The 23,519-nt window shown below is 33.8% G+C and overlaps 2 protein-coding genes across 2 annotated transcripts; both read right to left on the reverse strand.

Annotated features, from left to right (window-relative positions):
* Nucleotides 1-6,227: 6,227 nt before the first annotated feature.
* LOC121240276 (protein CNGC15b) lies at nucleotides 6,228-11,009 on the reverse strand. The gene is made up of 7 exons (XM_041137668.1): nucleotides 10,904-11,009; nucleotides 10,176-10,719; nucleotides 9,846-10,058; nucleotides 8,772-9,064; nucleotides 7,630-7,741; nucleotides 7,048-7,284; nucleotides 6,228-6,917 (listed from the first exon to the last, which is right to left on the reverse strand). The coding sequence occupies exons 1-7, from the start codon at nucleotides 10,930-10,932 to the stop codon at nucleotides 6,228-6,230; spliced, it is 2,118 nt and encodes a 705-aa protein (XP_040993602.1). The 5' UTR covers nucleotides 10,933-11,009.
* Nucleotides 11,010-14,356: 3,347 nt separating this feature from the next.
* On the reverse strand, nucleotides 14,357-20,996 carry LOC121241515 (exosome complex component RRP41-like). The gene is made up of 7 exons (XM_041139308.1): nucleotides 20,712-20,996; nucleotides 16,938-17,016; nucleotides 16,602-16,704; nucleotides 16,398-16,518; nucleotides 15,508-15,596; nucleotides 14,945-15,094; nucleotides 14,357-14,626 (listed from the first exon to the last, which is right to left on the reverse strand). Exons 1-7 carry the CDS (start codon nucleotides 20,842-20,844, stop codon nucleotides 14,537-14,539), a joined length of 765 nt encoding a protein of 254 aa, XP_040995242.1. The 5' UTR covers nucleotides 20,845-20,996; the 3' UTR covers nucleotides 14,357-14,536.
* Nucleotides 20,997-23,519: the final 2,523 nt, after the last annotated feature.

The raw sequence follows: 23,519 nt of genomic DNA on the forward strand, positions 1-23,519 counted from the left end.
AAGGCACTGTTGAATGGGGGCACCCTCCACCATTATTGTCTGGTGAAGATATTATTGCACAGTTTGTGAATGTTGGAAGTAATGATTTTGGTAAGAAATAACGGAAGAGAAAACGAAGTGCGAATGAGTTCAATTGGACAAAAAAAAGTATATTTTTTGAACTCTCCTACTGGTCGACGTTAAAATTGCGACATAGTCTCGATGTTATGCATATTGAAAAAAATATATGCGAGTTCGTGTTAGAAACATTGATGTCAATTGAAGGTAAAACGAAGGATAATATAAACTCATGGAAAGATCTAAAGCGGTTGGGAATTAGACCTGAAATGCACTTGCAACAAAGTGGTTCGTCTATTTACATGCCAATTGGGTAGTATACATTGTCAAGGAACGAAAGGGCTACATTTTGCGAGTGGTTGCAGAAGATTAAATTACCGGACGGATATGCCTCGAATTTAACAAGGTGTGTGCGAACAAATGACTGAAAAATTACTGGACTAAAAAACCATGATTGTCATGTATTTTTACAATGTATCTTGTCTGTTGCTATCCGTGGATTCTTGACTAGAGATGTGCGGGTTGCATTAATTGAGCTGGGTGCATTTTTTAAAGATTTATGTGCAAGAACATTGAATGTAGAAGTTTTGGATCGTATGGAACGAGAAATTGCAATTATATTGTGTAAGTTGGAAAGTATTTACCCACCGTTATTTTTCGATATCATGGTTCATTTAGCCGTTCATTTGCCTCGTGAGGCTCGACTTGCAGGACCAGTCCAGTATAGATGGATGTATCCCATTGAACGGTTTCTTGGAAAGTTGAAACACACAGTGGGTAATAAGGCTCGTCCAGAAGGATCAATTACAGAAACATATATTGATAATAAGTGGTATACATTCTATTCCAAATACTTTCATGGTGTTGACACAAGGTTTGATCTGCCGGAAGAAAACTTTGATGTTACCAAGCAAGACAACGGAACGGATTTTCTGTATTTTCCCAACAAGTACGTCCACTTGGTGCTCAGCGTGGTTATGATTTGTGTGAAAGGGTATTCAAGAAAGCTAGTGGTATGTGCTAAATAATTGCCCAAAGATAAAGAGTCACTTGAAGTAAGTTCAAATTAATTATTATTTAATTATTGAATTTACTTATTAAACAAACATACCGAATATGCTTATTGTTGATAATTTTTAATTTCAGTGATCATATTAACGTGCTAAAAGAACTGGGAGTAAATGATATAGACTAGAGACATGAACAGGAGTTCCCGAAATGGTTTGAACAACGGGTAATGAATATAATACAGATGGAATTTTGCACTAACATATTTTAAATACAGAAGATTGTTAACGGTTGAATGTTTATACTTTATTTAATATGTAGGTTGTACAAATGCATGCGAGTAATCTGAACGATATATCAGACGAATTATATGCACTGGCGCGTGGCCTTTCGAGGCGCGCTGCTTGATATTCTGCATGTATTTCTCGAGGAATTAGACATTACACAATTGATCGAGAACTTTATAGGAAAACACAAAACAGTAGTGTCCTTATCGAAGGGAGTCATGATGGAGAGAATGTTGATTTCTACGGAGTTATCATAAATACAATTGGAATGAGATATGTGGGGGAGCTTGTGGTTTATATATTTAAGTGTGATTAGTGGAATTTAAGCAATTCTCAAACGGGAAAATGCCAAGATGAATATTTTCTGAGTATTAATACATCAAAAAAATGGTATGAAGATGATCATTTTATTTTGGCTTCCCAAGCATCTCAAGTATTCTATTTAGACAATCCTCAGTTAGGAAATCAATGGCAAGTAGTACAAAAGTTTTCTCCTATAAATATTTTTGATGTTATCCTTGAGGCGGAGGGACAAGATGAAGAAGAAGATGATCCCTCAACTCAAGAAGCATACCAAGATACCTACCATTAACTTATTTGTGGATTTGAGCCAGTATGAGATGATCCTATTACATAGGGAAGATATTGAGGCTGAAATTGTTGAAGCGACAATTGATCAAAGTGTTGACTCATCTGAAGTATCTACAGATGATGAGAGCGAATTTATAGATGAAACTGATACAGATGATTGATCAGTTTTGTGTTCACATGATACAGTATCTCGCAATTATGCCACCAAAAAGGAAAGAAGTTCGTATCCCATCTCCACCTGTTCCTAGCTCTCCGTCTGACTCACCATTAGAGACTGATTCTACGGAACAAGGTAAATAGCTAATACTCATTTTTTTAATTAAGATATATGATAATTGATATAAGGTAAATAACTAATATTATTTTATAGAGATAACAATACAATCTCATCACGGACGAGGCACTACTAGAGGCGTGACGTTGGAGAAATATCGTAAAGTATGTAAGATTAAGGTTAACATTCCTGACGAACATACCGGAGGGGAGGGACAACAAGCAGCTTGGCTTGCTTTGCATGCGGGTGCTCTTACACGGACTTATGCACCTTTGGCTACAAGTTCATGGCATAAAGTCCTGCAAGATGTGAAAGAGCTTATAAAGAAGCGTTGTTTAGTACGTAATATTTAAATAAAAATAATTTTTTTTCATATTATTTAATATTCTAAATGATCTTTGTGCATATACTTTTTCAAGGATGACTTCGAACTAAATTTTGGTCGGAGAGAGGAGCGTAGGACTGTTGAATAGCTTATGTCTAATGCATTCCGCAAGTATAAGGCAAGATGTCACGAGCATTACAAGAAGTACGAGAACAAGGAAGATGCACGCCAGCATCCTTTTCAGGATGTTCGAGCTGAAGAATGGGAAAAACTTTGCGACATGTTTGAGGATCCATCATATAAGGTAAATTAAATGAATTCTTTATGTGTCATATTTGTAATTTTTCACTTACTAACTTTTACAACTTCTATGCAGGAGCGAAGTTCTATAAACAAAACGAATAGATCAAAGTTAAAGATTAATCATCATGCATGCTCAAGATCTTTCCATCGACTATCTCAAAAATTGGTAATGTACTCTTTTTTTTTTATTATTCTATGTAGTTTGTTTTTAATATAGACTTTATATCTTAACAATGTCTCTTGTAGCAAGAGTCAGACACCAATTATGATTTGACAAAATTATATGCTGCATCACATACTAATAGTAATGGAGAGTGGACTCATCCCGATGCTCGTGAGAATTATGTAAGTATTATAATTTCTTTTAATTAATCATATTTAAATTATTGTGTCAATATTAATTTTATATATTGTGTGTATGATAAAATGGTTGCCATTTGTGCTGAAGTTGCATCAGCTCAGAATTCATCAACAAGTGATGTTGAAATTTTTACACAAGTTCTGAGTCAACGTTCTGGCTACTTGAGGGGTTTGGGTTGCTGTGTAAAACCTTCAGGCTCTTCATCAACATCAAGCACTACCGCCATTGCGTTAGAGAATGCAAATTCTAGGATCGAAGAATTGATGGCAAAACAACAGGAGTTAGAGACTCAATTGACGAAACAAGCAGACATGAAGATACGCATAAAACAGCAAGAAGATCCACAAAGAGAGATGCAACTACAAATGCAAGAACAACAAAGACAGATGCAGCTTCAAATGCAATGCTTATGCAACAATTCATGTCTCCAAACAATTGAATTTCATTATAAGTGTTTTTGCATATTGAACAATTATGTATAATGTACTGATAATTTTATTAGTATTATTAGTATTTTATTTATTTAGTTCTGAATTATTAGATTAGTTTTATTTATATTGAACAATTTGTAATATATTTTTGAAATATAAATATTTATTTGGTTTTAAATTTGTATTATTGTCCAAGAAAATAATAACCATTCAAACTCTCATCAAACGTTCGAACATATAAAAATAGACATAACCGTTCGAACATTGAAAGTTAGAGTTCGAACGGAAAAAAATTCTGAGCTGTTCGAACAGGAAATTCACTATTTACGTTCGATCGATAATTTTTTTGTTCGAACGTTTCTTCATGTGTATTTGGTTGAACGGATTTGTATCAATCGACCGGCCATGAAATACCCTTCGAACAATTACTCATGGTTCGAACGTTATTTAAGGCGTTCGAACGAATTTCCGAGACAAATTTAAATCGTCCCAAAAAAAAAATTTCGTTCGAATGCGATTGAAACGGTCCAGCTTAATTTCGTCTCAAAAGATATTTTTTTGGACGAATTTTTCATTTTCGTCCCAAAATACCTTTTGGGACAGTTTTATAGGGACGAACTTGGGACGATTTTTTTTCATCCCAAAAGATATTTTGGGATGAAATACCAGTCTGTTGTAGTGAGGATTTGTAAATAATAGTGAAATGGTTTGAGTTAAGATGTTTTATTGAGTTTTTAGAAATAAGAGAAGAAAAATTAAAAGTTAAAATATCATTAGAATATCATTTTTTAATATCATTTTTGTTTTGAAATTTGAAAAGTATTATTATTTTTTATGTTTTGTTTAAAAGTTTGGAAAATTGTAATGATTAGATAATGATTAAATGAAAAAGTTAAAAATTTGAAATTGAAAAGTGTTTGTATTTAGTGACGTTTGAAAAGAAAATTTTGAGAAATTTTGAGATGAGATGAGATCACTCACTTCCCAAACAAGCGAGGATGAACTTCAACTTGGGCCTACGGCCAGATTTTTCTTTTTGGACTAAATTGTATATTAAAATTTTAGTTATTTTATATGGACTAAAACCTCGTTTGTTTTCACAAATGAAATGAGATAATTGAGATAAAAATTAAAAGTTAAATAAAATATTGTTAGAATATATTTTTTATATTATTTTTATTTTAGAATTTAAAAATGTTAAATTATTTATTTTATTTTGTATTAAAATTTAAAAAAATTATAATGATTAAATGAGATGAAATAAGATGAAATAAAAATTATTGTGAAAATAAATGAGACCTAAAGGATTAAAAATTGGAATATAGGCCTTTTCATTTCATGAAGTGCCACTTGAACCTACAGGAAGCTTCTTGTCTAGCCAAGCACCAGACTCGTGGCGTCAAGTGTCAACTTGCATGGTGCCCAAGTTTCTTGCTTTAATTCCCAGTTTGGCAAGAAAATGTTAGTTCAATTTCCAAGGAATCAACTTGAAAATTAGAGTGAGAGGAAATGAGATAGTTTTATATAAAAGTTAAAAGTTAAATAAAATATTATTAGATTATTATTTTGAGATTTGAAAAGTTGAATTGTTTATTATATTTTATTTGAAAAAATTGTAATGATAAAATGAAATGAGATAAAACTATTTTTATATCTAAATGGGGTAAGAGCCATAAGGGTTAGTTTGGAAACAAACTGTTCGAGAGATTAAGGGCATGATGTCTGAGTAATGAAATGAGATAAAAATTTTGTAAATAATAATTAAATGATTTGTGAATAATAATAAAATTGTTTGAGTTAAAATGTTTTATTGGATTTTGAAAAATGAGATAGAAAAAATTGAATATATATAAAAGTATTATAAAGTTATAATATTGTTTGAATATAATTTTTTAATATAATTTTTATTTTAAAATTTGAAAAAAATTGTATTATTTTTTGTATTTTATTTAAAAGTTTGGAAAAATATAATGATTAAACAAAAAAGTTAAAAATTTAAAATTGATAAAATATTGTGTTTAAGTAATATTTAAAAAAAAAGTTATGAGATGAAATGAGATATTCTCAATTTATCTCACTTCCCAAACAATTGAAGTTTAACAAATTGTTTCCTCAAGTAGAGAGAAATTAATAGAGATCACTGCTTCTCTAAACCTTTAAAAAATCAAATATAAAAGGAGTTCTTGATAGATTCAGAGATGGAAAGAAGTCTGAATAAATCCTTGGTTTTATTTGTTGAACTCTCTTTATTTGAGATTCGTGCTCTATTTCAAAAAAAATACATCTAACATTATTTTAATTACAAATCTCTCACATAATTTTTATAGTTTAAGACCGTATATTAATACTATGGTAGTTTCATTATTCATATACGAAATATTATAATTTCCCAAAAATTTGGGTTGTTTGGATTGAGAGACTGGTTAAATTATTTCATCTTATCTTATCTAATTATTACAATTTTTTTAAACTCTTACACAATATACAATAAATAATTTAATTTTTTTAAATATTGAAATAAAAAATATTAAAAAATAATATTAATTTGAACTCAGTATCAACACAAATTTGAACCAAGTTTGTTCTTCTTTTATTCCTCGTCCAAAGAAAAATCTGGCTCCGGAGGCTTCTGCAATGAGCTAACCACAGCACCTGAAACAGAGTTCTTATTGACACTCCTTTCAGTACTGTTCCCCCTCAGCTTTGCTGCACAAACAACGCCCAAACCCATCTCAGCTCGAACTTTTTGATCAAGCTCATTAGCCTCCGCATGCTTCTCGCTATCCCTCACCTCAGCTGCTGCTTCCTTTCGTTTTTTATTATACCGACGCCATGCAATTTGTATGAAACATGCAGCCCACGTTCTCCACTGCTGCGAGTAGAACCTGAACTTATGTCTAAGCTCTTTACTCCGCAGCTTTCTGTACTGTGCTGCTACAAACTTCAAGTCTTCTGCTTCTATAGCAAAAGCCTCTACTTCCGTGATGGCTTTGATTGTGCGTGTCGACGATGGCAGGACGGGACTTGAACGCGCGTCCAAAGCCCACGTCACGAGCTCCTCGCCGCAGAAATCACCGGGGCCAATGCGGCAAGAGTTGAAGAACCCAGTACGGCCGCCACCAGTTGTGAAAGAATCCAAGTGGCCTCGGAGTATGAACACCATTTCATTCGCAGGGTCACCTTCACGCACCAGAAATGTGCCTTGGGTGCATAGTGCAGGTTTAAGCCTCTCACATATTGCGTCCAGCATCCTTTCCTCCATTTGATCGAACAAGGGGACCTTTTTGTTTGGCGAAGATAAAAAAAAAAAAAAAAAAAAACACGACAAAATAATAAGATTTTACATGCATATTGTTAAGGTTCTCAATTAAAGATCAACACGAGTCTCTGAATCAGTTTCCTCTACTTACTCGGCGAACTAAGTCAAAGCAGAGATGGCGTTTGATGTCTCTTCGGAGATCCATGGGAAGGCCTCTGAGAAGAGCTTCTTCGTCAACTCCTCGAGTAGCCACCCACTTATACTGATTGTACTTACGCACGGACTGTCTCAACCCTGGAGGTAGCTGCCTGTGATGCATCCATTGTTCAGTGTCTGTTTTCTTGCTCCTCCACTCTTCAAATCGGACAGTTACGGATTGGAGATATGTCTGCCATGACAGTACAACAAGATATAATGTCAAACTATGGCAATTAGTCATGCTTTCAGTTTAGAACTTTTGGGACTTTAATTCTTGCAAATCTTAGGCCTTTATCTATATTCGATAAGTGTGTACTTACAGTTTTACTTTACTTTTATTTATAAGATTCATTTTATTATTATTTTTTTTAAATTCAAATTTTGAATTTCAAATTTTATAATTTTTAACATATCAATAACTGACACGTGGAGAAATAAATTTTTAATAAATTTTTCTTAAATACATTTAATATTTTTCATTCGACATGAAACTGCAAAAAGCAGTTACAAATTTGGAGAGTGGGAGATTAATTACCTGCATATTACCAATGAGCAATCCAAAAAGAACCAGGCCAAGAGTTGCAACAATTATGGCAAAGACTATTTCTCCAACGTAAGTGCTCGTGGAAAGATTTTGTCCCAGGGAACTGCACACATCAATTTACATACATCAGCTGTAAAAGCATTCGGATCGATTAATGGATTAACTTCAAGCTGCCATGATTCTTCAGTTTTTCATGGGGGCATGTATAGCTCTTACTGCAGAGTGTTAAATGAGGATGAGAAAGGTTTTCTCCTTTTACGCCATTAATTAAGCTCTTGAAAACGGCTTGTTTAGAAATAGATCTCATCTTAAAATTTTCATTTCATCTCTAATGAGATGATCATCTCATTCTCAAACATAATTCAAATACAAAATCTTTAAATTAATCATTACAACTTTCTCAAACTTTAAAACAAAAAATAAAAATAATTCAAATTTTTCAAAATTTCAAACAAAAATAATATTATAAAACTATATTCTAATAATAATTTAACTTTATAATATTTTTTATTCAATTTTTTTTATCTCATTTTCCAAAATCCAAAAAATACTTAACTCAAACTATCTGACTATTATTCACAAACTATCTTATTATTATTCATAAAATTCTGATCTCATCTCACTCCTCAAACGAGCTTTTCAGTTGATCCCAAAATAAAACTAGACAACTAGAATTAAGTGCAAGTTTGGAAGTATCCGGTGGCTCATGTATGTGTGAGATTTCATTTGGAGAAATGCTATATCAAACATCAAAAGTTTACAAAAATAAATTCATAAATTGAGGTGGCTTTATAGTATGTATGTGAGATTATAAACTTAGTTTGTGAGTTTATTTTTGAGAAATCTCTTTGTAACTAGAGCACTTTTCTTTCTTTTCATGGGTGTTTTAGGCTTTTCTCCAACTAACTAAATTGAAAGGTTTGGAAGGCTAAACATGCACTATACTTGACATTGTAACAGATTAATTATAGCCTAATAACAATGAAAGAAACTTAGAGATGATCCTACCTACGTGTGTAAAAGATAAAACTTGCTCTAAATTAATGCTATATATATATATATATATATATATATATATTGATGAATAATGCCAGGTGGTAGTTTCATATATATCCACATATATAGGAACGTACCTCAAATTCTTTAGGCCCCACCAAAGACAATAAAAGTACTTGTTGAAGAAAGACGAGCTTGTAACTCTAGATATCAATGCATCACCATATATACCAAACTGATAGAAGCTATTATCTGGATTGCATAGATTTGAGACATTGCTGAACTTGGACCAATAGTTCCTATGAGGATCAGCAACCCTGTGGCAATCCAAGAATCCATACTGACAATATGGCCTCTCAATGTTGCAGACTCTTCTCCAACATGCTTCCTGTCTCTCAATCGATAGAAGGTACCAGCAAGCTCCTAAAACCTTTTTTTTTTTTTTTTTAAATGTTAAACGGAAAGGTTTAGTCCAACGTACAGCTCATCAACTTCAACAACTAGTATTTGACAGAAAAATATTGGTTATCAACAAATATATGCTAAGATATAAATTAAATAATAAAATCTACATCATCTCATCAGGTTAAGTGATAATTATTTTACATGGTATCAGAGCAGAAGTCTTGAGTTCAAACCCTGACTATACACTTTATCTCATTTAATTAAATATTCCACTTGTTGGGCCCACTCATTAAGGATGAGTGTTAAAATAATATAATTCAAATAATTAAATCTACTTCTTCCTATTAGTTTAAGTTTTTGGAACAAGTGATGATTTTACAATATATATATATATATATATATATATATATATTTATACATGGACTTGTTTCACACCTCCTTGAGGTTGTAGGAGGATGCAAGGAATTCAATATATGATGAATTTGGACAAAAACGAACAACACGATGAAAAGGGCAAATTTCTGGAAATATGAATCTAATGGCATAATTAGTGCAAACAAGAAAGAAATATCAAATGAAGCAACACAGATATGTGCGCTTCTGAAATTCCTGAAGATATTATTGCTCTTGCCTATGTGAATTACATGCATTTAGTACAAGATTAATGGCTTTTCTTTCCTTAGAATAATATTTAAGAAATCGATCGACAAAGAGAACAGCCTAGCTAGTCTCTTGTATTGGCAACTGATATGGTAATTCAAAGCTGCTCTTAGAGACACAGGCTAGCAGCTTGGATCTATACTTACGTGGCTTGCCAGCATGTAAAGCATCAGGTTGTAAGCAGCACCTGCCCATGCTGTTTCTGTCATGAGACCAGTGGCCTTAACAATTTGTGATGAGAGAGGAAAAATAAGAAACAGTCTTGGGAGGTACTGAAAAATTATGAAAAATCGAAGCACGTTTTTTGTGTTTCTTGTAGTTGAACCTTTAAGAGTTGGGATTACAATCCAAATCAACATCTGAAATGAAAAAGAGAGAAAAATCCAAAGTTGATCAATATGCAATCATCAAGAAGGTCTTCCATTTCATTTCATTTCATACAGTACTGTTCATGGGAGTACTAGGTGATCACTTACTTGAGGAAGAGGCAGGGCGGCCATGAGGTCAATACAGAAGCCCTTGCGAAGATACCTTAGGGCAATCTTTGAAGAATCAATAACAAGTTCTCCTCTCCCAAAAACACGAGAAGAAGGTGCAACATAAGCTGTACGAAATCTGATATAGATTTGAACGATGTAGAAAATATCGGTCAGGGATCTAATAAATGTAACGACTACTTCAAGGTGTAATGCAATAGCAATGCAAACAGCTTTGTCCCGAACAACCGGCAAGTAAAAGAACAAAGGGTCCAGAGACAATGAAACCAAACAGGCTACTAAGAATATCTTGTTCCATCTTCGAATCGTATGTCCTCGAGGATCCAATATCTTCTTCCTTACATTCTCATAGTCCTCAGAAAAGACCCTGGATAGCACTTTATAAGCTTTCAAGGATTTCCCAGTACTCTTCTTCCTAGTGCTGGGCTCCGAAATCCATGTCCTGTTAATCTTTTCTTTAAGCTTAATCTCGCCGTTTGCGATTACTTCCTGCAGCTTTGATGATTCAAGATCATCTTGAAATCTGAAAACAAAAACGTGAATGCCAAATTAAGAAGAAAAAAGTCTAAACAAAATCGGGTTGGCAGCAATAAATGTAGAGGATAAGCTTGAAACTAACAACTGCATATATATATATATATATATATATATATATATATAAAGTGTTCATGATTATCAGATTCTACTGCAAATTATGCTGGACAAACCTTACAGATCTTGAATTTCCGTAAGCCATGGAGATTTTCCCAGATTTCGGCCTTGGCTTCAATCAGCCGAAATGCTAGATCTGTAGCACAGGAAATAACATATATATATATATAGTGTGTGCATATATATATATATATATATATATATATATATACACACAAATTAATAACACAAACAAACTCAAAACAATCAACTGAAATAGACCAGCCATGTGTTGGAAACCAGTGGCGGAAAAGGCCCATTAATATTGAAGCTTGCCTTATCAAAATTCATGTGAACAATTGAGATAAAAGTATTGGGATGGTCGGTTTAAAGCCAAGGGGCCATGCAGAAAGGCCTATGAATGCTTAGTTCATGAGGAATCATGTGAACAAAGGAGATAAAAGCATATGATCAAGTGGGGGAGATGACGCGCGCCATGGATAGAGCTGGCTCTCCAGTCTCCACACCTTCTTTATAAGCATGCAAGTAGCTAGGCCAAGTCAAACATGAAATCAATTTCTAACTCATATGTTTGCTGATCCCTTGAAAAAGGAAATCAGATTTCACTAATGCATTGTCAGTTGGCTGCGTGAATAATGGTCAAAGAATGTGTAAGGAAGGAAGTAGCAAGCGTGTGTAATTATGATACCTTCCTTTATAATCAAAAGGCCAGCAAGCTGTGGAGTAAGTGCATGAAACTTGTGACAAATTTCCAGCATACATACAGGTTTAGAACATAGAGAGAGAGAGAGAGAGAGAGTCTTACAAGCAAGTTTCCCAGTTCATGTACAGAAGCTATGAAACCATTCTTTTCCACTGTAGCTGGCTACTGTACTTGAAGAGCAGTATCCATAGATAGGAAATGAAAATAGCTTGGTATGGAAAGAAAAAGAAAACAATGATTTCTGATCTCCTTGACAGTTAAAGATGCTTTCCTTTTGCTTATTTTAGGTAGTCGTATTAGTTTTGGTAAAGATCCCGAGGTGTTGACTACGGCGTTAGATACGCATACCTCTGGAATCTTAACAGTTTTTTAATTCTCTGCCATATCAGTTGTCACTCCCCCGATGTCCCCGTTATAAGAGTAATGTCAGGGAGAAGTATAAAAGGAAAATGACAGTGGACCTGTTGAATCTTATCATATTTTAATTTTATTTATTTTTATTTAATAATTAAGTAAGTAACTATTAATAAAATTATATATATATTTTTTAATTTTTTTAATAATTTTAAAAAAATACTTAAAAAATAAAACAAAAAATAAAAATTTACAATTAGCAGTACGCGGCCCCACTGTAAACGCTGGACGCCCGTTAGTATGATCCAAGTATCAAATTTAAAATCTGGTATAAGTTTTTTTTTTTTATTGTTAAAAAATAGAATCTCTTAAAAAATGAGAATTTTTTAACATATTTTTAGGGATTTATTTTTATTTTTATAAAATATTGTACAAGACCTATATTTAAAATTTGTATATATCTATGAATAAATTGATGTCCCTCAGACTGCGAAGACCGATTACTATACAAAACTAAAGAACACAAGTGTGCAGCCAAGTTGGACTTGGAAGGGACAAGGCACTCAGAGTTTAATATTAGATATAGTCATGAGTATAAATATTGTATGCTTTCTTTAAAAAAAAATAACGGGATCTATTATTAAAAAAATAATTTTTTTATGTGAATTTCATATTTATTCAACTTTTATATTTCATTTTTCTTTATTTTATATTTAATCTTCTAACATTTATTTTGTAAATCTTAGATTACAGATAAGAATTCTGTGAGACTGCAATCCTATAAAATAGAAAGAAGATTGCAATTCTGTGAGATGCACTGAGGATGCATATCTCGATAAATACCGATTCTCATTTTATTTTATTTTTATATTTTTTTTACTTGATTTTTAAGAAAATGTTTTTGAATCAATGGATTTAAAGAATGCGTAAAAAAAAAAACATAAAATAAAAAAACATATTACACTTTTTTGTAGGAATTCTGAATTCTCAAAAGCCACTCTCGATAGCTCTAGCAAGATCCTATAAAAAAAATAGACACGTTATGTAACTTTATATAATTAATAATATTGCCCATAAACAGTGTAAAACACATGCATGCATTAAGTAATTCATATATTGTGTCGAATTCTCTTAATTACATAAAAATGTTAAGGACACAATGATAGGGGACTTAGATCCATATCCTATTCCGATCCTTCTGTTAAACTAACATAAAATTCCATAACACATTAAATTATGCATTAATGGGTGTCCCCCAATTGCTTCCATCCTTTTCTCTTTCATCTTCCTTTACGATCACATGAACTCTTTATGTCGAAATGAATTTATAAAATTCTATATAATACACTCATCATTACCAAAAAAAAATTGTGACAGATTATACGCGACGAGAGTAACTATTTATGATTAAAATAGACTTATTTTAATAAAAAAATAATCATTTTTATAGAAAATAATTGATCACAATTGAGCAATTTTCTTCGAGAAAGATCGCCATGTGTTGCTGTCCCAAGCTTAATTAATTCGTGGAAGACGGTGCTACATTTTTCATAAATTGGAATAGTGCCAAGTAAGAGTAGACTTCATTAAAGCAAAGCCGACGACAAGACAAAGGGAGAGCTGGATCGGCACATGTTAGATTGATCTAATTAATGTCTTGCAGAATTGCGCCTCACCAACCCCAGCATCTACATATTACATCCACCTTGTTTGTCTCATATTCACCCCATTTTTCCATCTCTTACAGCTAGCTAGCCTGCTCCATCGGAAACACCACCCTTTACTTGGCATTCACGTTTCAATACATCCCTAAAATTTCTGTCTAAACTTCATGACTTAGACCCATTTATTGTTAAGAGTAATGTTACTTACAGTCGTAAAGTGCACAAGCGTCGTACAATTATTATTTTAAAAAAAAGTGAGATCTAATATTAAAAAAATTAATTTTTTATTAGATCACATATTTACTCACTTTTTCAAAGAAATTGCGCGATACTTACACATTTCACGACTGCAAATGTTATTTCTCCTGCTGTGAGAGGTATCAGTCCAAATTGATAGTCAATTTTTCAGCCCTACTGGTTCTTTACATGGTAGTCATCTGAATCGTGTAGGTCATCAACGGCCCCACCAGAGACAAACAATGCATGGTTTGAGAGCACTTAGCACAATGCATGGAGAGGCTACACTACTGTCATTACAAGGTATTGCTGTAGAATTTAATGCCATGTTGACCGAAAATATTGACAGGATCACAGGGAAAATACAGGCCGTAGAGTCAAAAGAAATGCTACTTAGTAGATTGTATTGTAATGATCTTTCATGCAAAATAAAAGCATGCATTTATCAGATAGGTAATTAGAGAGTGCAAAACAAAGAAAACACGTTGGTTTTTAGACGCAAAAGTACATCAGGCATGACTTCAAACTGCACTGTACTGTAGACTTAAAAATTTATGTAGAACTAATGTGCTGGAGATTTCATAGGAATCAGAAAAGAAGTGATGTACAACCACAAAAAACCAGACGAAACTAATCCGGAAAATTTTTGCCAAATCTTTGAAGCTTGAAGAAAAGAACAAAAGGCTAAATCTGTGACCTGTATGTAAAAACTAGGTAAACAAAAAAGTTTCCTACTCTTGTGAAGTGGTAGTGGCTTCTTTCAAACATGACCTCATGATGTTTGCAAGCTTTGAGCAAGCGTCTAGACATAGCTGCATCCCCTGCTTCAAAATATCAGATGGATCCATGAATAATTATACAGTCAAGGGATCAAGCAATTTTGTCAAAACTACTTGGAGGACGTATGAGTTAAAATTTCACTTCATACTGGCTTGGAGACCAAAGAGAGGGGGTTGTTTTAACTTAAGCCATTAATCATAGAACGTTCCACCACTGAACCCTAAATGCGTACAAAACTGACTGCAAACATTTGGCTCGGGTCATTACATTGTTCTATACAGCAGAAACTCTTCTAGAAGAGGATAGAACTAATACGCATCGTATAACTTGCAAAAGATCATTCCGGTTGACTGACATACCTCATTAATTTTTGGGGTTGACCATTCCCCTGTAATTGTAAGCTGAGTAACCTCATAACGAGAAGGCATGCATGTAATCATTAAACTTCCGTCTTGATAGCTTTCTTCTTCCAAAATAGGATCAATGACGAGGTTCTTACCCAGGCAAGACTAGGCACCAAAAATTAAACACTATAGTGTGAATATTCGATAAAAAGAGACTGAACTTATTATATAGTGATACGGGGTTTCCCCCGAATAATGTTTAGCAAATAAACAAAGATTTTTTTTTTACTAGTAAGAAGATATTTTATTGATATTGAAATAGGCATATTTGGAGCAAAAAAAAAAAGATAGGAAGTATATTTCGAGTTGAGATGACAAAGTTAGAGAAGTGATGAAAACAATAGATGAAATGCATCACTACTAGCCAAATTAGGAAATATAAAGAAATAATTAAACAAAACTATAGGTAAAATAAATCTTTAAAAGTGTAGATTGCTAGATGCTTCTATGCCTATGATTTTTATACCATGCTCAACTAGCAGTAAAAATATAGGCAAGTGTCTTGCTGGGATGCCTACCAAAGAAACAGAGGTAACAAGGTCATACATCAAGATCCCAGCATCTGCTAGGGCAAGACTTGCACATGATATCACGACAGGAAGATCACCTGCAAAGAGCATATGTAAAGCTTACAAAGAACTCAATATCTTATTCGAAACTAAGTCATTCAAACAATAACAGTTCTCCAGCATGGGTATTTATCCACACACACCCTCATATACCACTCTTAAGGACATTTTACATATCATTTCTTATATTTCTAAGAAGTGACTTATTTCTCTTTAAAAAAAGGCCCAAGTTTTTCATCATTGAAAATAAATCACGATAGTCCTTTCTCAGAAATTAGACCATAATAAGGAACGAGAAATGATTTGTACAAGCCCTAAATAGACAAGCCCCGTCGCGCAGTCTATTTGTAAAAAAGTGGATCCCATAATGCAAAAGTGTAAAAAAAACCTTTTCTTTTTTAGTGGGACCCACATTTTTACAAAAGGCTTGTGCGGAGTTTGTCTATTTGGGGCTTGTACCTAGCATTACTCTAATTTCATCCCAATCACACAGCCATAATATTGCCAACAAAGGTGTGCCAAAAGAGAGTCAAGACAATAAAGATACTATACGGAACCACAAATGATAAAACTACTCCCAAAATGCTAATCTGCAGCTTTGTTTGGACCAGAACTGAGAATTTGCTCCAAGGTGAGATATGATGAGTGGAGGCTTTGATTGATTATCAAGCACTGTAGCATTCATTATAGAAGCTTGCCACTCAAAATCAAAAGCATGATACACATGATTGACATCAATTTTTGTCTCTTGACGATAACTTCTCTATATTCTGCATCCTATTATTATCATCATCATCGTCATTACTATTGTAAATTTTAATACATAACTTCATACTTACTGCCGCCAGATTCCAGCACCAATGCAAAAACATCTACAGTTGTCTTGGGGAAAGTTTCCAGAATTACAGCACCCTCCAAAGCTTTATGAAGCATTGAAGAAAACTCCTTGCGATCTGATCCCTAGTGGAAGGGAGTTAAACTTAATCTAATGTTTAAAAATGAAGTAGAGTACCATTAAGTTGACATAGTAAGATCCTACATACCTGTGCACGGACAGGGGTGGCAAAAGTTGTATAGCTGACATTACAATTTAGCCGTCCGATATCACTGTACATCATTGCCTTTTTACTTTCCCTTGGCCCAAATCTGAACCAACCAAGACCCGGTCAAATGTTAAACAAGTTTACTTGAACCTAGCTAGAACGTACTACAAAAAATTAAAAAAAAAAAAATTAATAACAGCAAAAGTATGATAGTTAGACAAGATTTAGAAATAAAAACTAAAGACCAACTAGAAATGGATCCATTTAAGAATACAGTTTTAAAGAAAGCAGGCTACCAAGGTAAACATCATAATTTGTGGTTAAAGATATACTCACACAGACACAATAACCTTGGTATTTCCAAACTCTGCATAAGCAGATCCGGAAGCAGCAGTGACAGCACCGGTCCTAAAAACTGCGAGCCACCAACAACTTGTTACACCATCCGTGTGAGTCAAAACTTAACAATATAAGGACAATGAAAGAATACAATGAAAATAAGGTCCAAATTTCTGTAAGTTTCAATTTTTCTGAACTTTTACTTGCATTGAAATTCCAAAACAAATTATGCCAGATTTCAATTAGTTGGCAGCATAACTATGTATATAGTTAATAATAGAACGAGAATATCCTTTTATATTAGAAAAACATTTCTTGGAGGAAACAATTATATCATTCAATGCCCACAACAATTTAACACAGAAAGATCTCATCTATCCATGAGAATCTCCATCAACAGTTTATACTAGTTTCGTCACATACTGTTTGTCTACCACAAAAAGAAAAGCTTTTAAGAAACATAAGTTATTACATCATCACTCAAGTAAATGATATAAGTTTGTGGGTCTATACTCCCTAAAAACTCGAGAAAACTCAACAAAAGGACTTAAATCATTTTATTATTAATAAAACAAGGGCATACTAGATAATATTTTTTTTATGATGAGGAATCCTAGAGACAGTGCAAACGCAACATCTATTTTACCCGGTTAAACCCTGAACCCCTGTAACGCATACCCATAACACGGATCAAGTAAATCATCGGCTTTTCACTAATGGGACGTGGCACCTAGGTATTGTTTTCACCCAAGGGTTCAAACTTTGAACTAGAGGGAGCATACCAATACCAAGGTTCTTACTACTTGAGCCAACCCCTAGGGGTTTACTAGATATTGGAACATCCTAAAATGGAATAGTTGTGAAACAATATCAGACTGAGGTTGTATATTATTAAAATAATGTATTTTTTAAAGTATTTTATTAATCCTAGAAAAATGTTGTTTCTGGGTATATGGGAAGTATACTAGAAATCCACCTAAACATAAAAAGGAAGCCGGGCTAGGAAATCGAGAAAAGTAGAAACAGAAAAGGAACACAAATTTGGACCACTTCATGAACTCTTCAAAGCTGCGCTCATTTGTTCCTCTCCAATACACCAAAGAAAACATGAAGGAATCATCTTCCACAAGATTGTGCACAGGTGGCCACCAAAATGCCCTTTACAACATGCTAATAGACCCACTGCATGGGTGGGCATAACCCAGACTACCCTAAAAGGCCAAAAACCATATTCCAAAAAGCACTGACAACCTCATAATGCAACAGAAGTTGATTCACTGTTTTCCCATCCTTCTCGCACATATAGCACCAATTTATGACCATGTCAACCAGAGTAAAGGGTGGGTGTAGCTTGGGTGATGCCAAGAAATCGACCTCTTAGATTCATGGAGAGGTCTCCAAGGCACTTCTCAAATTGCCGCAATTTGGAAAATGGTTCCGATCTCCCTATGGTGGTGTCTTTGGAGGGAGAAGAACGAGCGAAGCTTCGAAGATTGAGAATGGTCATCGGATGAACTTAGAACCTTCGTTTTTGACACCTTGTTCCAATGGTCAATTGTAACAGATTTTAATGGATCCATAAATTTCTTGTATCACTAGAACATCACTCATAGGCATTGCTCTTGTATATGACCCGTGTACTTGAGCTTTTGCCTATTCCTACAATCAATAAAATCTTATTTACCGATAAAAAAAAAAAAGAAGGTAAGACTCTTACTTAAGGCCACTGTCCAAGTGAAGAAATTTATTCTAGGAGTGGCCTTACTCCTCCCAATATAAGCTTCCAAGGGAAAGGATTCCTATCTTCACACGAAACGTCATAAACAGTCTTTACTATGAAGACTCCTATCGTGGATGGCAATCATACCATTTTATCTCATCCATTACGTCCTACTCAACATGAGTACAGCTGGTCAAGGAATGATGTGAAGAGACTCCTATCTAATCATGCATAATAAGTCCCCCCAGCCTCCCAACCTCCCAACCTCACTCGATCTCTCTCTCTCTCTCTAAATATATATATATATATATATATATATATATCAATCGCCCTCTCTCCCTTACCCATCTTCTTCAATCAGCAAACATATCTTATTCCACCTCAAGAGATTGGGGGACTTAAGTTCTTCCCCCACACCACCCCACAATAAATCAGCTTGTAGCTTCTCCATGATAACCTTTGTCAATTACTACCATTTCTTAGTTGTCCATGCAGTATTAGACTCAACATGCACGTGTGTAATCCATAAACTCCTGCAAAGGATTTTTCATTAAATCGCATAAAACACTCAAAAAACTCTCTAAGCGTCATACCACAAACCATAGCCCATCATGCAAAGGTGGTAAAGATCTATTATTCTAGTTACATGGCACTCAATAGCATACCATCATGAAATTTTAGTCTGATGCAAGGCAAAAAGGTAAAAATAAAGCAGTGAGACCCATAAGAGGTACTTCAAAACATTTCGACACGATAAAGATAATATAAGCATAATTTCAGTGGGGGAAAAAAATTGTCTTATAACGGTTCCTGACACCAATTAAATACTAAAACCATTATTGCCAATTCCATAAGCACATTAGTAGGTATACTTTATATATACAAAACCTACGCAATGATTAAGGAGATTCTAGGATGTGAAGCACATCAACCAATGTAGGCAATCACAACTTCAAGTTCAAAAGAAAGGATCATTAAAAAGGAAAAGCATGAGAGAGAGAGAGAGAGAGAGAGAGTGCATCATAAAATGCGCAGCCCTAGAGCACATATAACTAATAGAAAAATTTTAAACATAAGCCCCACATTCCTGCACGCCACTCAAAAACATATTTAATGAAATATAAAATATGAGGATAAAAAAGTAAAATCACATGTTTTTAAGTGATATGCAGAGTGTGGGGCTTCTGTGTAGCATGACTCTAACTAATAAGCCACAGTCTAATGTCAAACAAGCATAGTCATCCAAAATCATGCATTAATGGACAACAGACGGTTTGAATACCAGGAAACAGAGATAAAAAATAAAATAAAAGAAAGCATATTCGTGTTGGCAAGCAGTGAATCAAAACTATACCAATACACTAGAAATATTTAGAAAAGAACTAAGAGCATCTAAACTCCTGTACCATCAGAAAAACTAGTAAACCAACGATGTATTTTGGTTTTGAAACAAACCACACAGACTTTCATTAATTAATCAGCATAGTTTCAGCAATTACAAGAGCTTGAACACATTTATGGAAAGTATCAATAGTAATCCTATCTGTCTCTACGTCCAGAGAAGACTTTGCTAGATTATGAGCTAGACGTTCATAAAACACATAAATGAAAAGCACAACTCAATAATCTAATAAACAATAGATCACAATGAGGCAGCTTTGAAAGATGAGAATAATCATATCCAAACACAATAATCGTGTTCTTTTCACGCTCATTAACCTTAAACAGACCTACACCCAACGCAAAGGAAAAAGGCGCAGAGTATAGTCCTTCTTCCCCACTACACGACTCAACCTTGAAAATCATCAAAACCCACACAAAAAATTTCTTTAATTCAAAAAACCAGAATGAAATAAATCTAAAACCCAATAAATCAACCAAATTTAACTTAAAAATTTGATAAATGAAAATGTGCACATTGATCATATTAAAAGAACCCACAACCAAAACCACCAACACTTCCAATCCTATAATTATTAAGGAAAAACGTAAAATAAAATTTGTATAAGAAAACAAAGAACTAAATCCACAAAAGAAATAAACGAAAGTACAGGCGGGTCGGCATTGTTGCAAGCCGCGGCCATCGGGTCGGACCCAATCGTCTTTGAAAATGGTTGACCTTGCTTTCTGGGTCTTTAGAGACGGCGAGTACGTCGTCGGATTCGTTCCAGGTCTCCCGGCCATTATCGGCGACGCCTGCTTCTTCTTCCCCTTTTTCTTCTCTGATTTTGTGTTAACGTGCGCGGAACAGAGTGAGCTCTTTTTTCGTTTTTTTTACGAGCAGCGTTGCGGTAAGCACAATTTGATGTACAATATTACGGCTAATGAGTGAAATTCTATTTTATAGAAAATATTTTACTATATTTATAATTTTATTTATATCACCATATTCTGCATACTTCAGTTATTAAAAATAGTAAAAATTTTAAATTTAAATTAAAAAAAATTGATAAAATAGGATTTCTACTCACTATGTATAATATTGTGCGTATGTATAACACTTCTCTTTGATTAGTGTTTTCTTTTTAATTTAAATTTAAAAATTTCATTCATTTTAATAGCTGACATATCAATCCGTAAGATTATACAGATAAAATTGTAAGTATAGATAGTATTTTTTTTTTATTATTGTTATGTAAAAAGACATTTTTAATTTGTTAGCCCTTTATCTTTGTGCATAATGATGACGTTTTGTTTTGTTTTTTCTTTAAAGGTTAGGTTCAAAAATAAGGTTAATCTAGCACGAACCCTATTGGATTATTAACCGATTTATTTTCAGGTGATCTTGGTAATCGTTGATGGACATTGACCCGATTATTCAATGCAATATTTGTTATAGTTGATAATTTTGTTTAGTATAGTCCCATGATACTCATATTATAGATCTTTGAAAAGTCTTAAATGATATATGAACAATTTTTTAGTGATTGTATGACTTGATTATTAATGAAATGACAAAGATATTTCATGCATCTATTATGTTAAATAAATCAACTGTTGAAAATTAAAACCTCTAAATTGAAAATAAAACAATTGATATTTCTCTCAGTAAGCAGCTCCTTGGCGATTTTAATAGACTCCATAAACGATAGGGGTGTTTCATTTTAGAGTTTCCATGGCGTTTCTGGTGATCGATTTCTAGAATTTCAGTAATTGTGAGTTTTTGTTTCTTTTCTATCACAAGCATTGTTTTCCTTTGATAGGGTTTTTTGTTTTGTTATTTTCAAGTCCTGTTATGGATGAGGAGTTGTCAGATTGGTGGAGGATATTAACAATATGGGCGGTAGAGTTCGATGAGGTTGTGATTCCGGGTGTTTTTTAGATGCCCTATACAGTTCATACTGAATGTTGCCAGCTTTTTAGGCTTCTCACTTCCAAGTTTTTATAATAAGAAAGTTTTTAAGATGGTGATGCACATTGCCTAGAGTGCAGTGAAAAGGTGTTGTTTTTCTAATTGGGGGAGAATATTTGCTTAATCCAATTTTCATAGAAAAATGACAAAAGGAAGGTGTTACATAATGCTCCTTGGTCCTTTGATAGAAGTTTAGTACTTTTGAAGGAGTATAATGGTGATATCTAGCCTTCTAAAATTGTTATGAACTATGCTTCCTTTTGGATTCATTTATTCGATCTTCCTTTGAAATGGATGACTGCAAACGTTGTCAAAATGATTGGTGACTCGATTGGAGAGGTTGAGGATATTGAATTGTATGAGAATATGCCAGGATGGAGTGAGTTTTCTCGGGTGAGGGTCCGATTAGATATAACTCATCCTTCGCCATTAAGGTTCAAGAGGCTTATTCTTGGGGAGTCAAATGTGTTGTGGGTTAGATTGAAATATGAAAAATTGCCTATTTTTTTCTTATTATATTGGTAAATTGGGTCATGTTGATCATGATTGTTCATTATGGTCGACTAGTTGGGCTGTTTTTCAGAAAGATGGTTTTGCATATGGAACATGGTTGAGGGCTAATGGTGGTATTAATAGAAACAAAAGTCGCTTAATCACTAAGAATGGTCCAGTGCAAGGAGACTGGTGTTCCAATTGTTAGTGAGAGATCATCGGCTAATAAGATTCCAGCAACCAAGAAACTAGTCGCTGTGAAAGACAAGCAGTTGAGGGATACTGCAGGAATAGTTGCTTTTCAAACGTTGAAACAAAAGGTAGTTTCTTTACCCAGTTTATTTCTCAATTTGAACAAGGAGGTTTCAATAATAATTGTCAAACCCATATATAATTTTTTGGGACTAGGAATTTGGGCTTATCTCATTTATTCATTAGTCCTGGCCCAAAACAGAATTCTGAGTCTCACCAGGTTTGTATTCATTCTTTTGCTTCGGGGGCTTCTTCTTCTAAGAAATGACCTAAGGGTAGGCCCAGTGGTATAGTTTTGAAGGATAGTAAGCATTTGAAACAGAGTTCGATTCCTTCTAAGCGCTTTGTGGAGTCTATTTCTAGGAATGATAAGTCCATCATGATTGATTCTAAAAAGAAGAAATCCCCTAATAATGAAAATTTGGTTGAGGTTGAAGTAGTATCGGCGGAGGCTGATTTTCAACCCTGTCGACAACCATGAAAATATTAAGTTGGAACTCTCGTGAGCTTGGAAACCCACGAGGTGTTCTCATTCTTCATGACTTGGTCCGAAGAGAAGTTCCTGATGTGGTATTTGTTATGGAAACTAACGTACATGTTCGTCAATTGGAGATGTTGAAGTATATGTTGGATTTTACGGGGTGCTTGGCATTGAATTTTGAGGGCAAAGGTGGTGAATTGGGCTGTTATGAAGCAAAGATGTAGATTTGGAGATTTTATCTTATTCAAAACATCATTTTGATGCACGGATATGTGATAAAGA

This window comes from Juglans microcarpa x Juglans regia, chromosome 7S (assembly GCF_004785595.1).
Source record: "Juglans microcarpa x Juglans regia isolate MS1-56 chromosome 7S, Jm3101_v1.0, whole genome shotgun sequence".
NCBI lineage: Eukaryota > Viridiplantae > Streptophyta > Magnoliopsida > Fagales > Juglandaceae > Juglans > Juglans microcarpa x Juglans regia.